General features: G+C 44.3%; 1 protein-coding gene across 1 annotated transcript in view; it reads right to left on the bottom strand.

The window, feature by feature from the left end:
- Positions 1-15,387, bottom strand: part of NOX4 (NADPH oxidase 4) — a 139,859-nt gene that overhangs the window by 93,723 nt on the left and 30,749 nt on the right. Inside the window, exons 9-11 of the mRNA XM_034758988.1 lie at positions 13,390-13,609; positions 9,382-9,546; positions 9,166-9,228 (exon numbers count right to left, since the gene is read on the bottom strand). Of these exons, the coding sequence (XP_034614879.1) occupies positions 9,166-9,228; positions 9,382-9,546; positions 13,390-13,609 (448 nt within the window). The remainder of the gene's footprint in view (positions 1-9,165; positions 9,229-9,381; positions 9,547-13,389; positions 13,610-15,387) is intronic.

Raw genomic sequence — 15,387 nt, 5'->3', positions numbered from 1 at the left:
AGGAGTGAGCAAACTTTTTGGTCTGAGAGCCACATCTGGGTATGGAAATTGTATGGCTCATGAAATTGGGGGTTAGGGTGCGGGAGGGGGTGAGGGCTCTGACTGAAGGTGCGGGCTCTGGGGTGGTGCCAGAATGGCTAGAAATGAGGAGTTCAGGGTGCAGGAGGGAGCTCTGGGCTGGGGCAAGGGGTTAGGGTGCAGGGGGGAGGGCTCCCCTGGGGGTGCGGGCTCTGGGGTGGGGCTGGGTCCCAAACCCTCAGTCCCAGCCCGGAGCACCCTCCTTCGCCACCAACCCCTCAGCCCCACTGTTATTCAAGTTAGCTAGATCAAAGCTATCTCAGGGTACATCTACACTACAGCGGGGAGTCGATTTAAGATACGCAAATTCAGCTACGTGAATAGCGTAGCTGAATTCGACGTATTACAGCCGACTTACCCCGTTGTGAGGACGGCGGCAAAATCGACTTCTGCCGCTTTTTGTCGGCGGCGCTTACTACCACCTCCGCTGGTGGAGTTAGAGCGCCGATTCGGGGATCGATTGTCGCGTCCCAACGGGACGCGATAAATCGATCCCCGAGAGGTCGATTTCTACCCGCCGATTCAGGCGGGTAGTATAGACCAGGCCTAAGATACATCTACTGCAGTGTAGACATACACAAAGACAGCTCAATCGCTTGAGTCAAGACCTAGCCATGGAATCTATGCATTTAGTATACGTGCAAATAGACTCATTGAAGGACACTCCACCATAAGACATATTCATATGAAAAGTCAGGCCCAGTCATAACCAGGCTCAGTAGTGGAGGCTGTAAACCATTTGCAATCACTAATGAGACCCTGGCCAGCACTTTGGAGCTGGGTAATCTGGAGTCCAAAGGCACTCCACACAAAAATGCTACTCACAAAAAGTAAACAGGCTAGCATCACCATGTTATTCACAGAAAGAGAAGAGGCTAGAGTCACTCTGACCTGGGTAGGTTGGACTAAAGAAGCCTTAACAGTGAGCCTTCAGATCTTAACAGTGTGTGGATTTTTAATGTTAGCTACAAATGAGTGTTGGAAGATTTATGGTGGGTGGCACATGCTTCAACTAATGCCAACAACAGAAAATCGGTGTGACACTATACCCAATATTCATCATAGTAATATTATTAACATATGATTATAGCATAATTATGATGCATTTTGTACAAGATGAGTCATGTGAGGTGTCATTGGAAAAGTTATGATTTGCTGACTATGAATATCCTATTTGTATGAATGTATCATTTTTGTATCTGAAGTTATAAATATTGACTATGGATCTGTATTTCAAATGGGCTTACTCTGGAAAACACCCACCACCAGCCTTTCAGGTACAACAACGAAGAAGCCAGCCAGTGCTAATGGCTCATCAACAAAGACAATGGGCTGTGCAATAGCTTAGCCTTCCTGTAAATGTTTCGGCCAGCTTGTAAATAATGACTGCCATGCCTCTGCAAGGGCATGTGACTAGACCACATGACTCTGACCTCCATTTGGGGTACCTGTATTTTTTCACAAACTGGTCTGGGAACCAAATTTGAAACAAACGGTTCCCACCATATGGAAAACCTATACAAGACAGGGAGTGACATCATCTCTTTTCTTCACTCCCCCACAACACAACACATGAAAGAAAAGGACTTGGAACCAGGGTGGGGAGCCCAAGCTGCAAAGCAAGTGCAGCTTGTGCCTTAAGAATCTGCAAACCTGTTTGTATCATCAGTCAGGGTGAGAAATTCCTAATTCATATCCAATCTTTCTAGTATTTTAGGCTTAGTTTGAGGTTTTGTTTATTTACTGGGTAATCTGCTTTGATCTTTTTGCTATCACTTTATAATCACTTAAAATCTATCTTTTTGTAGTTAATAAACTTCTTTTTGCTTCATCTAAATCAGTGTACCTTTGAGTGAAGTGTTTGGGGGGGAAATCTCAGCTTGGGTAACACAAGTTTGTTGCATATTCCTCTCCACACTGAGGGAGGGGCGAACCGGGTAATAAATTCATATTGGTCGGCGTTTCGACCAGGGCAGGGCGGTACAGCTCTGGGGTCCTAAGCTGGGAAGCTGGAGTATCTTGGCTGTAGCCTCTCTCTTGTTGGTTCACATGCAGTGGCTGGTCAGAGAGCCTGCATGTAACTGCAGCTGGGTGTGTCCCTGACTGTGCGAATGCTGGTGTGAGTGTAGGACTGGGGGTGGTCTGCAGCTTGTCACAGCAGCAAAGTGACAGAGGGAGCCCAGGCTGGTAGGTCAGAGGGAACACTGGAACCCCAGTTCCAGGTGGCACCCCGGGGGGAACCTGTCACAGTTGGGTTACGAGGAAATGATGGAGAAAGGATGAAATCTCCATGCGTAAGTCACAGACAGATGATGATTGACCTATGTGCACTAGAGGTACTTGGGTCTCAGACAGTTGTTCCTCTCTCACTGAGGAATTTGAAAATAGTGGGCTAAGATTTATTGTGGTCTCCATGACTGCTGCAAATGGCAGTACAGAGCTCTACAGTCAAGAGAGATACGATGTCACAGTACCTCAGTGCCACTGGATTTCAGTGCCTCAAAGAAAGTAGATTTCTTCTGTGTCTCCTCTGATATTTCAGCCATGTTAAGATTGGAACTTGTTCATGGGAGGTCAGCACGCTCTAGAAAGGACTGAGAGGAAAGAGCTCCTTCTGTTCTCTCTGAGAATGGCAGAATGAAACTGTGATGCTGGGGAGGAACAGGTGGTGACTAAAATTCTGCAATACCAACAGCGGTCCTGCCTTCTCACTGTCAGATGAAGTCCCAAAGCCCATACGTGTGAACTGACCTGGCCCCAAACTGAATGGAGCCTCCATCTGAAATGCAATGCCAAAGGGACAGTCTCCAGCAGACACCAGGTACTGGTTTGGACTGTCAAGCAGGGCAACAGAACTACCTCAACATTACCAGGAGATGTGTAAAGCCAGGGAGCAGCATCAGCTCTAGCTCAGAGGGGTCTGTGCTTGCACAGTTTTCAGTACCTTAAAAAAAACCAAGAATAAAAAGCTTCCCTTTTCCCCCTTTCACTCGCCTTCCATTATGACCCAAAGCGAAACAGAGGGACACAGTGTGATGTGAGCAAGTTAAAGAAGAGAAGTGAGGGCTTATGGAATGTACCCCTTCTTGCTACAGGAATCAAGTTACTGCTCCCCCTGTTCCAATTAAATGATGTTCTACATGCTAGAGAGGAGCAGAATGAGCATACTGGATAAGCAGCTTGAATAACCTTCATGAAGAAAAGAATTATGGTCTTTCCATTTAAACGCTAGACAGGGACTCCAGAGGCCAGGGTTCAGTTCCCAACTCTGCCACAGATTCCCTTTGTGACCTCGAGCAAGTCACTCAATGTCTCTACAGCTCAGTTCCCCATCTGTAAAGTCCTTCCCTTGGTCTGTCTTCTCTAAGTAGATTACAGGCTTTTGGGGGGCAGGGATTGTCCCTTCCTATGCATATGTACAGCACATGGCATAGTTGGGTCCCAATCTCAGTTGGGACTTCTAGGGGCTACAATAATACGTGTCAATATACTGGTATGCTGAAGTGCTGAACTACTGAAATCTCTCTAGTATAAAATTTAAGAAACCCCTGTTGGACACTAAAGAGGACAGCCCTTTGGCTCCCAATCTTTTTGAATTTAGAACGGAATCACCAGTTTCAGTATCAGCTACACTTTACTGGCATAAAACGGAAGATAATGAAGCCACTTTACGTGATAATTCAGCTTTGCCATAATGCCTAGATGCCATGGTGATGGACATATCGGAAATTGATTCAGATCATCATAACAGGCGCAATGGACAAGTCTCTAAAACCACCACAATAGGCAATTATATGACAGCCTCCTTGACCGTCTCAGTAGCAAAATCAAGGACTGAATGCGCCATGGAATCTCTTCCATCAGAGGTGGTGCTTCCAAGCTACGAATGAGGCCCACTGGCATGATATTTTTGAAGAGCTTTCTCTATTTCTGTATGTGCTAGAACAGAGGACGTCAGTCTGCAAGGTCATCAATACAGGACTAAAGTCACACCAAAACAACTGAAAGGAATAGCCCCTCTTTGTGAAATACAGTGTTGAATTCTAATTAGAGATGGGAGCACTACTAAAAGGTAGAGGGGATCCAAGGAGCCCTAAATTTTTGGAAAGTTCTGCCCTGATCCAAACCTTGTGGCTGGCTCACACCTCTATAATAGCCTGAATCAAAACCTCAGATCTGAACCACTCCAACCTTTAGCGCAGATCCACAACTGAAGTTTGGTTTTCAGTGACTGATCCTGGTGCAGGATAAAGCTTAACACAGTCAACACTCCATGTGAAGACATACCAAAATGATGCACATATTTTTAGTCCTGTAAAAATAAGCTACATCACACCTCCACAAGGGTAGGTCTACACTTACCTCCGGGTCCGGCGGTAAGCAATCGATCTTCTGGGATCGATCCCGGAAGTGCTCGCCGTCGACACCAGTACTCCAGCTCGGCGAGAGGAGTACGCGGCATCGATGGGGGAGCTTGCCTGCCGCGTCTGGACCCGCGGTAAGTTCGAACTAAGGTACTTCGAATTCAGCTACGTTATTATCGTAGCTGAATTTGCGTACCTTAGTTCGAAGTGGGGGGTTAGTGTGGACCAGGCCCAAGAAAGTCAACATAATTAAATTAGCACAGCTACCCCATACAATATACTTAATGATATTTAGGGTAGATGCAAGTTTATTTATTAGCCAAGCTACATATTGTAGCTTGTAAAAGACTGTGGCTTGCTTTGATTCCTTAGTGGGTTTAACTGAGACCACATGAAAGGACCCTGTATCTTCTATTTGCAAAATGTAAGGCTGTATGCCTCAAGGCATAGAGCCAAGCACCACGTGCCAACACAAGAAGTGATGCCAATGTATTACATAAAAAGCTACTTCTCTTCTAATATTGCAATGAATATTTTAAATAGGAATCCCTCTTCTGAAGTCATTCATTGGTAAAAAGGAAACATGTGCAACCATAAATTACTAGTATTGTGGTTTCATGCTGTTAGCAAATAATCATCTTTGTGGTTAAGCATCTATAAAATGAGGAAATTCAATAACCCTGAGTGGAAGATCTAGAACTGAGACTGAAAGAAACAAAAGACAAAGATTTCTACAAAACGCTCCATATAAACTATTGGCCCTGATTCTCCTCTCACTCGCGTAGTTAAAATCAAAAGCAACTTTGCTGACAACAGTGGAGTTGAATCATGTTAAAACTGGTGTAAATGAGAGGATCAGCCCCATAAATGTGTCTTCTTTTTTTTTTTTTTGGAAGGAGGAAAGAAAGGGAAGGAGAATTTTGATCTGATGGTACCAAAAAGAGTGAAAGCCACGCTTTGGAAATCTAAACTGAACTTTTACAGGACCAGCACTATTGTGTTGGAAACAAACATAATTGTTGATGTTTGCTATTACTGAAGAGCCTTAAGAGATGGCTCCAGGCGTTAAGCATTAAACTGCATGACAGAATGCATAAATTCCACCCTCCCAACCACAGAGAAACTGCTGAGCAATTAACACATGTAGAGAGATGTCCTGGGGACTAAAGGCACGATTTCCAGATGTGACTGCTGATTTGGGGTGCCTCAATTCTGAGGTTCCCAACTTGCGACACCTTAAATGGGCCTGATTTTCATAGTATTCTGAGCATCAGCCCTCTGAAAATCAGGTCCCTTTAAGGAATTTTAAATTGGGCACCCTAAAATGGAGGCATCCAGAAATCTCTAGCCCCTTTTGAAAATCTTGGCCAAAAATATATATTTACACAGAAATATAGGACTCACGAGATTAATCTGTGTAACACAGAGAGAGAAACATCTCATATCCTAATTAAAAGTAAGTGATATACAATTTTTTTAAAATATCCTTGCCAACAAAAAAAAGTAAAATGCCTTGAACATTTTTGTTACCTTGTTAGGTAACCCCCCTATTAAAGTGCATAATAAGCCTGTCGCCTGATCCAAAGCCCCTTGCAGTAAGTGGAAAGTTTCCCATTGATCTGAATGAGCTCTGGACAAGGCCCTGTGGGAGTTCAGAAGCCTTGGCACACAGGCTGCAATAAAGGAAAGAATCCATGTTTATTTTGTTTTACTCCACCAGGGTTTTGTTCTGAAAAGTGATAGGAAATACTCATCTAAAGTAAGGAAATCGGGCACACAAGGGTCCAAGTAGAAGAGTTTTTGAATGCCACACCAAACAGCACTTTGGGAGTGACTGTTCGATGCTCTGAAAGGGACCTAGGGAAATAAATATTCTTAAATCTGCTTAATAGAGAGCATATTGACAAAAGTTGTACCAAGGTAGCTGAGAGGCAATGGGGAGGGTGATGTACCCTATTCAAGGATGGTGCAACGTCTATTCTATTGTGAGCTACCTGGGAGCCCCCAAAAGAATTTGCTGAGCTGACCAGCAGGATTCCTCCAGGGGGACTGCAGAAGCTGGGCAGCCTCTTTCCCACCCCTCTGGAAACTATACATTTTGAGCAAGACAAAATGAAAGAATGGATAAAAATGAATGGAATTTTCATATTAGAAAAGAAAAATGTGTTTTCAAGTAGCAAAACGTTTCAGTCATTGGAGCAGGCTGGAGGAAGATCCACAGGATCAGTGCCTGCATGGATCCAGTGATTTCAACAGGGTGGCACTGAAGCCTTTGACTGCCGATCCAGCTTAGAGGGTAAAATAGCAGCCACAGTAGAGGTAGGCAGGGGAGCAGCTCTGAGCCCTCGGTAGTGATATGGATTTTGCCTCTCCAAATCCACGTAGGAGTTTCACGCCTTACCCCTTCCACTGGGGGGGACGGGGAGGGAGAGGACTATTAAATTGCACCAATTACTCCGCCTCTTTACAAAATGCCATCTTATTTACCTCACTTGGCTGAGATGTAGTGTACACAGAGACAGGTTGGAGTTCTGCTAAAGGCTTCAATGGGAGCAGGTATTGGGCTTCCACCCCAGCCTTACTTAATACCAGGCACTAATCCAAGCAGCAACATATTAAACCTTATTTTGTTTGTTTTTTAAAGAGGGACCAATAAAGATGCATAGCCCTCCTTCTGTGCCTATACTCCCCTTCCCTCCAGCCTTTGTCTAATGGCATTGCTCGCTGCATTATGTCCAATACTGACATTGTAAGCTCCCAGGTCTACCACTTTTACTTGTCTATTAAGCACCATGCACACTATAAAATAACAACAAGAAGAGATTAATAGTATGTAAAAGAATAAGAAAAGTTGGCAAAACTCACACTGAAATCATTAATGCTTGGTACCTACAAGTAGGTCAGACAGGAGCAGGGGGAAAAATACTGAGTCAAGATATTGCCTACATACCCTTAAGCCTCGTCCCATGTCTAGCATTATACTGCAGTGAAAAAAAGCTTTCTAAGCAAAGAAGCAGCCCAAGGCAGAATAATGACCTAGAAAGACATCTGGAAACTACTGTCCCCTGCCTAAGCTGGACAGAGAAAACTATTATAAGTCTAGATGTTTCAAGTCCTTGCTATGCAATAAACCACCCAGTAATAGCATCTACTCTAGTGTAATTAAAGTGATACTGAAATACATTTGGGGCAATAAAAATCAGAGCTAATGTCAAAATAGCAATTTAATATGAAGGAATATTTAAAGCAGTATATACTATGTTACATAAGAACAGCCACACTGGGTCAGACCAATGGACCATCTAGCCCAGTGTCCAGTCTTCTGACAGGGGCCAGTGCCAGATGATTCCAAGCGAATGAACAGAACAGGGCAATTATCGAGTGATCCATCCCCTCTCGTTCTGTCCCAACATCTGACAGTTACAGGCTTAGGGACTCCCAGCACATGGGATTGCATCCCTGACCATCTTGGCTAATAGACATTGATGGCCCTATCCTATAGGCTGTTAATATCACCCTACTTTAGTATAGAATGCATTGTACATAAGAGAAAGTTACTTTACCATCTCTTCTGCTACAGATCTAAACTAATCTATCAACTAGATATTTGTACTCAGCTGAAAATACATAACACTGTATTCGAATATAAATGAATTATTTACATTGAATGAGAAACTATATCTGTCTCACCCAATCTTGAGATTTGCTTCTTGCAATGGATGCCATCACTGTAATAGACTTTTCCAAATAGCAGGCCAGATCCTCAACTAGTCTAATCAACTTGATGTGAATGAACTTATGTCAGTTTATGCCACTGAGCCCACTTCTGCAGTCTTTCCTCTGGCAAAATTCCCATAGGAGTCAATTCAAAGATTTGCCAGAGTAAAATCTGCAGGGTCTGGACAAATGTTCTTAATTATAATGGTCGATTCCATGCTAGCTGCCATTGTTATTCTGGAACCTGACATCACATTGGCCATAAAAGATTGTTCCAGAGAGTGGGCTAATTTAATAAGAACTAGCATTTATATAGTGCTTTGCATCTTGCAAGCACTGTGTAAATATTACTAATGAATTCTATTAGTTTTTATTTCTGTCAATTTCAATACAGGGAGAACAATCAAAAGATATTTAATATTTAAATGAAATGGGTCTGATTCTGGTCTTTTCACACTTACAACGGGGTAAATCAGTCATAATAAGAAGACGAAATAGGCCCATACTCTCCAACTGTTCCATCTCACTGGTTCTACATCACTGGAAAACTTCACAAATCACAAACATAGTAGAAGACTGAAAAAAGAACTTACTTATGGACTAAACTAAAAGAAACTGACGCAATATCTTTGTTTAAGTTTATTTCACCAGACAAAATGAAAGTTTGTGCCTAATTCCACAAAAAGATTTTCAGTGCTATTTTGTTTATATTTGAATGAGCAAAATAGAATGGATTTTTTATTATTATTATTATTTTCCACTAATGGAAGTTAGAAAATAGGTTCCTATTATCATTTTCTCAACAGTAGACAAAATTAAATACACATAAAGTGCTGAGAGACATAACAATCACATCACTTTATATTCACAGGTAGCCTCTTAAGTGAACCAGAAGCTCTTATGCAAGGAATTTTCACTGTGAATGAGAGAGAACACTCACTCACCAAAACTAAATAAATAAGAAACTACTTAAAATGCATTAACTCAAAGTAAATGGATTTCTTACCATTGTGAGAGTAAATGGATGGCTTTCTAATGCTGACACTCTTGGACAGTGTAGAATAATGTACTGAAATAAATCACCCAGAGAAAAATGAATGGTAAAAAAGATATGTTCAAAACGTTCGGTCATAGCTGCTACTAACAATACCTCAAAGTTAAAAGCATCCCTCAACCCTTGTATAAGAGAAGCTGTAGTTTTATGTGCTGTGAGTCAACTCACCTGACCAGGCCTTGCTTTAAAGTTTTCTTTCCTCATTCGTAGTTCAAGGACATTAGAGGGATGGCTTATCACTGAAGTTACCGTGACTGGTTTATAACTGCGAATATAGCGGTAGAGCCTTTCTGCACAATATAAGCACAAAGGTCCAGAAATCCAAAGCCAAGTCTGCAGAAGAAAAACAAAAATATTACTCCAGGGAATATTTTTCTTTTTTGATTTCAAAATAACATGACTCCTTACACAGCCTAGTTCTACCATGCTTTGACTACCTGTTTAGTCTACCTGTTGACTAATGTCTTAGGCATCTGAAATACAGGCACTACACATATAGCTACAGGCTGCAGTGAAGAGCCGGCTGTGTCCACACGTGCCACTGCCGTGTGTAGATCAAAATGTGGGGATTAGACTAGATAACCCTCGCGTTTAACCTTATGGTTCTGTGATTCTCCATGTCACGTGAAAGGCTCCAATGAGGCAGTAAGACACTACACTGTTAAAAATAGCAGGGTAGTCACGGGAGGCACTACTCGGTGAGAGCCGTGTAGAGTTTATACCCTTGGGGTTCAGGCAGGTCGGGCACTCTACACTACTCTACTCGCCTCAGCATGCTAGCTGAGCGTGCAATGTCTGTACTCTGACATGCCGCCATAAATGTAGACATCGCTTTACTTTGCAAGTAGTCCCAATGGAGGAGGTGACTGTCCTAAACACTAAGCTACAGAGTCATTCTAAATCTTTCTCTGGCCCAATTAATATTGAATTATTCAGTTCTTTAATTAAAGTGGAACAACTTCAATAGGAGAGATTCCCACATCAGCATGTTCCATAGCCCCGCAGTTAGAGCACTCGTCTGAGAGGTGCTAGAGCCCTGTTCAAATCCCTTCTCCTCATCAGGCAGAGGGGAGCTTGAATCACAGGTTTCTCACATCCCAGGCGAATACCCTTACCACTAAATTCAAAGTTATAAAGGAAGTTCTCCTTCCCTTCTTCACCCCAGCTGTTTTGTATGGACTTGCCTCTGAGCTCAGCGATTGACTGGGCCTGGCACACAACATAGATGTTCATCTGCCTACCTTCTCTGGTTTGTGAATTGCTCTGGGGCTTAGGCAGGAGATAGGCACCTGGACATCTAGAGAGATGCAGCAGTACGTGTGCCCAGAGGCAGAAACACAGATGCTGAGGGAACTTTTACAGCAAAAAACGTGGCCACCAAGTGAATTTAGGTGCCTATGGTGTTCAGCAGGAGTTTCGTGGATTGCAGTGGAGCACAAACTGGGACTTAGGTGCCTACATCTTGGGTTTAGGTATCTAAGTAATTTTGTGAATCTTACCCTCACAGTCTAAATAGACAAAGGGTGGGAGATAGGAAGCATTCTTAGTCCCAATTTACAGCTGGGATTTGGCCACAGGGAGATTAAGTGACTGCCCACGGTCACACAGTGTGTGCCTACACAGTCTGCGGCAGCCAGCCTCCCAGCCTGGTTCAACAGACTTGGGCTAGCGGGGCTCACGCTGCTGCCCTAAAAGTAGTTGTGTAGACATTGTGGCTCAGGCTGGAACTCGGGATGTGAAGTTGGGGGGCGGAGGGGGCTTCAGAGCCCAAGCTCCAGCCCACACCACAACTTCAAAGTGCCATCTATACAGCTATTTGTAAAATGGTAGCACGAATCCCACAAGCCCCAGCTGTCAACCTGGGCTGGGGGGCTTGGTGCCGCTACCTGTGTAGACATCCTTTAAGGAGCCCTTGGCAGAGGTATGGACTAAATCCAGCTCTGCTGTGTACCAGTCAGGGCCTAAGCTACACGTCCACCCTTCCTCTCTGATTTTCACACTCAAAATACCAGCATTTCTCACAAGTTGCAGAGCTTGTATGGTCCACAGGCATCTACAGCCCTAGCAAGTCTAATAGCTCACAGAGCTTAGAAATGCAGCAGACTTCTTTAGCCCTAGTAGCTCTCACAGCATAAGGCACTTCTAAGTCCAGCCAGCTTCCCCTGGCTACACAGATAATAATGTCACCTGGCGCCAAACATAATACACAGATTATATTAACTCATCTCCCAGAGCGGACTCTGTTTGGATGCCCTGAAGGACACACGGAGCAGAGACAGGGTGATACAAGTAAACCTGGTGCATCAGATTCATTTCCATTTGAATATTAGTGCGCCGACTGAAAGAATTGAAAAGAGTTCACCAGACATATTGGCCTGGAGGCACACGGACCCATTCTAAAGCAGCATTTCCCAGTGTGTCTCCTTACACCTGCATGGAGTCCCCTTGACTTCAGGGGTGAAGCTTTTTGCAAGACCAGGGACTATGCCTGCTCTGCAAGAGCCGGGCAGCAAACAATATAAAGGATCCTTAATAAATACTGGAGATGTGGCCAGCCTTAAGATGCTTTCCAATGCTGCTTCTGCTTCTATCACATTTCCAGGCTCCCGTTCCTCTCTCTGTCTTCCAGGCATCATCATCTTCCAGCTAGACTACTGCAGCCTCCTCCTCTACAGCCCACCTTCCCCACCTCTGCACTCAGGTTCTTTTCAAACACTGCAGCTAAAATAATCTCTCCTGGCCCATCATTCTGAACACGTCACCCCCCTCCCTGAACCCTTCCAATAGCTCCCTGTTCTCCACTGCATCCAATCCAAGCTTATTGTAATCACCTTTAGGACTTTTCCCACCTCTCCCATTTCCACTTTCACTCATGTATCTCATCCCATCTCCCCCTCCACTCTGCCTACAATACCAGCCTCAATCACTCCTTTGCCTTCTTCTCCAAAAGGACCATTTCATAGATTCCAAGGCCAGAAGGGACCACTGTGATCATCTAATTTCACCTCCTCCCGTATAACACTTCCCTTGAGTCCCTTTTGCATGGATCACCCTCCCTAACTATAGTCTGTCAAGCCGCTGCCCTCTCCTCCTTCAAATCCCTCTATAAGAACCAGATGATGTCAACGGGATTTGCCAACTGACCATGGCTATGCAGGTGGCCAGTAGGGATTACTCACATATTTCTTTAATTTCTAACAGTAAAAAATATATGGAGATATACTTATCTCATAGAATTGGAAGGGACCTTGAAAAGTCATTGAGTTGAGTCCCCTGCCTTCACTAGCAGGACCAAGTACTGATTTTGCCCCAGATCCCTAAATGGCCCCCTCAAGGATTAAACTCACAACCCTGGGTTTAATAGGCCAATGCTCAAACCACTGAGTTATCTCTCCCTTCACTTCCTGATGTGTTTTAGGGCCCCCTATGGTGTTTTGTCTTCTGTTAAGCCCTAATTCAGCAAAGAGCTCTGTGCTGATGAAACTCTGCATGCACAGAGACCCACTGACTTCAGCAACACTCTACAAAAGGATCTTCCAGCAGTTTGTTGCGGGATCATGGTCTTAGTTTATAAGATCTTCAGCGAGAACTGTCTCTTCTTATGTTTTGTATGGTGTTTAGTACAATGGGGCTCTAATGCTGATACGGGACTCTGGGCTCTACTGTAATATAAATAACAGCAATAACAACAATAATGAAATAGTTACATGGATTATCTAATTTCTACTACGAAGCCAAATCTATATTTTGATAACAATTACACCTAAGTAATGTGTAATCAAACTTGCATGTATATGGTTAAAATGAGTACAAGTGGAGGTTAATTGTTTCAATTAAGCTAAAGTCTCAAAATGCTCATCAAAGGTCCCTAAAATTTTCCCCACTGTAGAAGTGGGCTGTAGTCCACGAAAGCTTATGCTCTAATAAATTTGTTAGTCTCTAAGGTGCCACAAGTACTCCTGTTCTTCCCACTGTACACTGTTCACCATTCTGTATTGTGCTCTAAGAATTTAATACAGATTGTTTCATGCCACCAAATCTACGGATGCCTGAAAAGGTTTTAATAATATTTTCCATTATTAAAACTTCTTGTCCAGAGAAGTAATAATTAGTGGTTGTGACTGACTGAAAGACTTGGCATTGCCTGTAAAACCTGAAACATTGGATCATACAGACCTCTGGGAAGTGCGACTGGAACTTGGGTTCCTCAGTGCAAATTCTCACAACGTTATTTTGTACAAATGGTTCTGGTTCTGCTGGGAAAGGCTCAGAAGCGTATTCAGGAAAAGGCTCTTCAAAAATCCCTGGCACTGGAATATCCTCTTGGAGAGTTGTGTTAGGATGAAAGCAGCCAGGAGGGTGTTCCTCTAGGTTAGTCTGGTATTTAAGCACTCCTCTACAGGAAACAAACAAACGAACAAAAAAGACACTGAAACAGCAATCAAAATCAACAGACTTCTCTCAATTTGTAGAGCATGTTATAGGCCATCACAAAGCGGATCAAAGGCTGATATTCCACAAGCATTTTTACTTTGTTTTCCCTTCAGGAGTTTGAATTAGCTTGAAGCGTTCCAACAATAGATCCCTTTGTCACTAGAGTGGAGGTTCTGCAACCCACCTGGCACTCCTGATACTACTTGAGGGTAGGAGAAATTGTGGGGGCCTTGGAGAGAAATTAAATAGTTGCATTTGCAATTCAATCACACCAACGCTATTTTCAGCCACATTCTGTGTGTTACACAAGCCCTCGTTTCAATGCAATCTTAAATACAAGTGGCCTATCAATACTGCAGAATTATAAACTGCAGGGGGCACTCCCAACATTAAGGGTATTTCATGTTTGTGCATGACAGCATCATACATGAGCAACATCGTGCTTTTGAAAATCCACTTGTCAAATGAAAAAAGTCATTATGACGGAGTGTTCACCCCACACTGGCCCTGAAGGGGTTAAGGAGGCCCCAGAAGGGGCCAATTAATCTTCATAGTTGCACCTAAAGGGAGGCCATGGGATTTATGAATACTAATGGCTGGTGATGCCCAGCTGGGGGAGAAGCTGGATAAGGAATATAAAGAGAGGAAGTCTTTAGTAGCAGAAGGCCACAAGGAGAGAGTCTGTAGTCACTCTCTGAGAGCAGGGAGGAGGGGGAAACCCAGGTGGGAGAATAAGCCCTGGGATCCTGGCCTGAGAAGCAGGATCAACTGGAGGAGTTGTGGGGAAAGAAAGCCAGAGAAGCCTAGGTAGGAAGAAGCCCAGGGAAACAATAAGAAAGCGGGAGGAGAGGAGGAGCCTGAGTTCCTCTAACAGTCACTGGGAAATGACACAGCACTGTTGGAGGTGCCACCCAGACATCTGGTCTGGTGAGACTTTGATACCCTGGAAGGGGGCAGATTATATAAGTGATCTATCCGCAAGGCTGAATCGCAAAGAGGGAGCACTGTGAATTATGGAAAGAGAGACCATTGCAGCCATGGATTGACTATCGGCAGGAGCCGCCATATGGGAAGAAAGCCACTATGCCATGCCTGGCCAGGAAGAGGAGCTCTTGCAGTGAGTGAACCCCATTACAGTCCTCCATCAAAGGTGTAGTACGGAGAGCCTGGAATATTGGGCCTGGTGCAGGACCTGAGGCCTGAACCAGAGGCTGTGAACCAAAGTCAGGCCATGTATTAAAGCTGACGCTTACAAGTTCACTGTTCGGTACATAAACTTGGCAAAGTTGCTGCTAGTGTACCAGGCACTAGATATATTACATAACTATATTTCAGAAGGTTAGTACGGACACACCACCAGACCAGTGGGGTACAGGAGTCTGGTAGAGGGCAAATATACTGGTCACTGGATGAGTAGTTTTCTGTTTCCTGAGTTTAGTCTCGTTTTTCCCAGACATGTCCGGCTTTTTGGTAATCAAACCCCCGTCCGGGGGGAACTGCCAAAAAGCCGAACATGTCCGGGAAAAATACCGCTGACCGGGCACTTCCCCTTCCGCGGCTGCTGTGCTCCTCCCCTGACTCTTCGGTCTGTTTAAGAGCCGAGCTGCCCGAGCGCTACCGGCTTCAGGCAGCCCCTATGCCTCCGGACCCTGAACCGCCAGCTGGGCACTTCCCCTCCTGGGCTCTGGGGGCACAGGGTCCGGAGGCATGGGGGCTGTCCGAAGCTGGTAGCGCTCGGGC

The sequence above is a fragment of the Trachemys scripta genome, chromosome 1, assembly GCF_013100865.1.
Source record: "Trachemys scripta elegans isolate TJP31775 chromosome 1, CAS_Tse_1.0, whole genome shotgun sequence".
Classification (NCBI taxonomy): domain Eukaryota; kingdom Metazoa; phylum Chordata; order Testudines; family Emydidae; genus Trachemys; species Trachemys scripta.
Note: the sequence above shows the minus strand (reverse complement) of the source record. Positions and strands in the feature narration are given on the sequence as shown.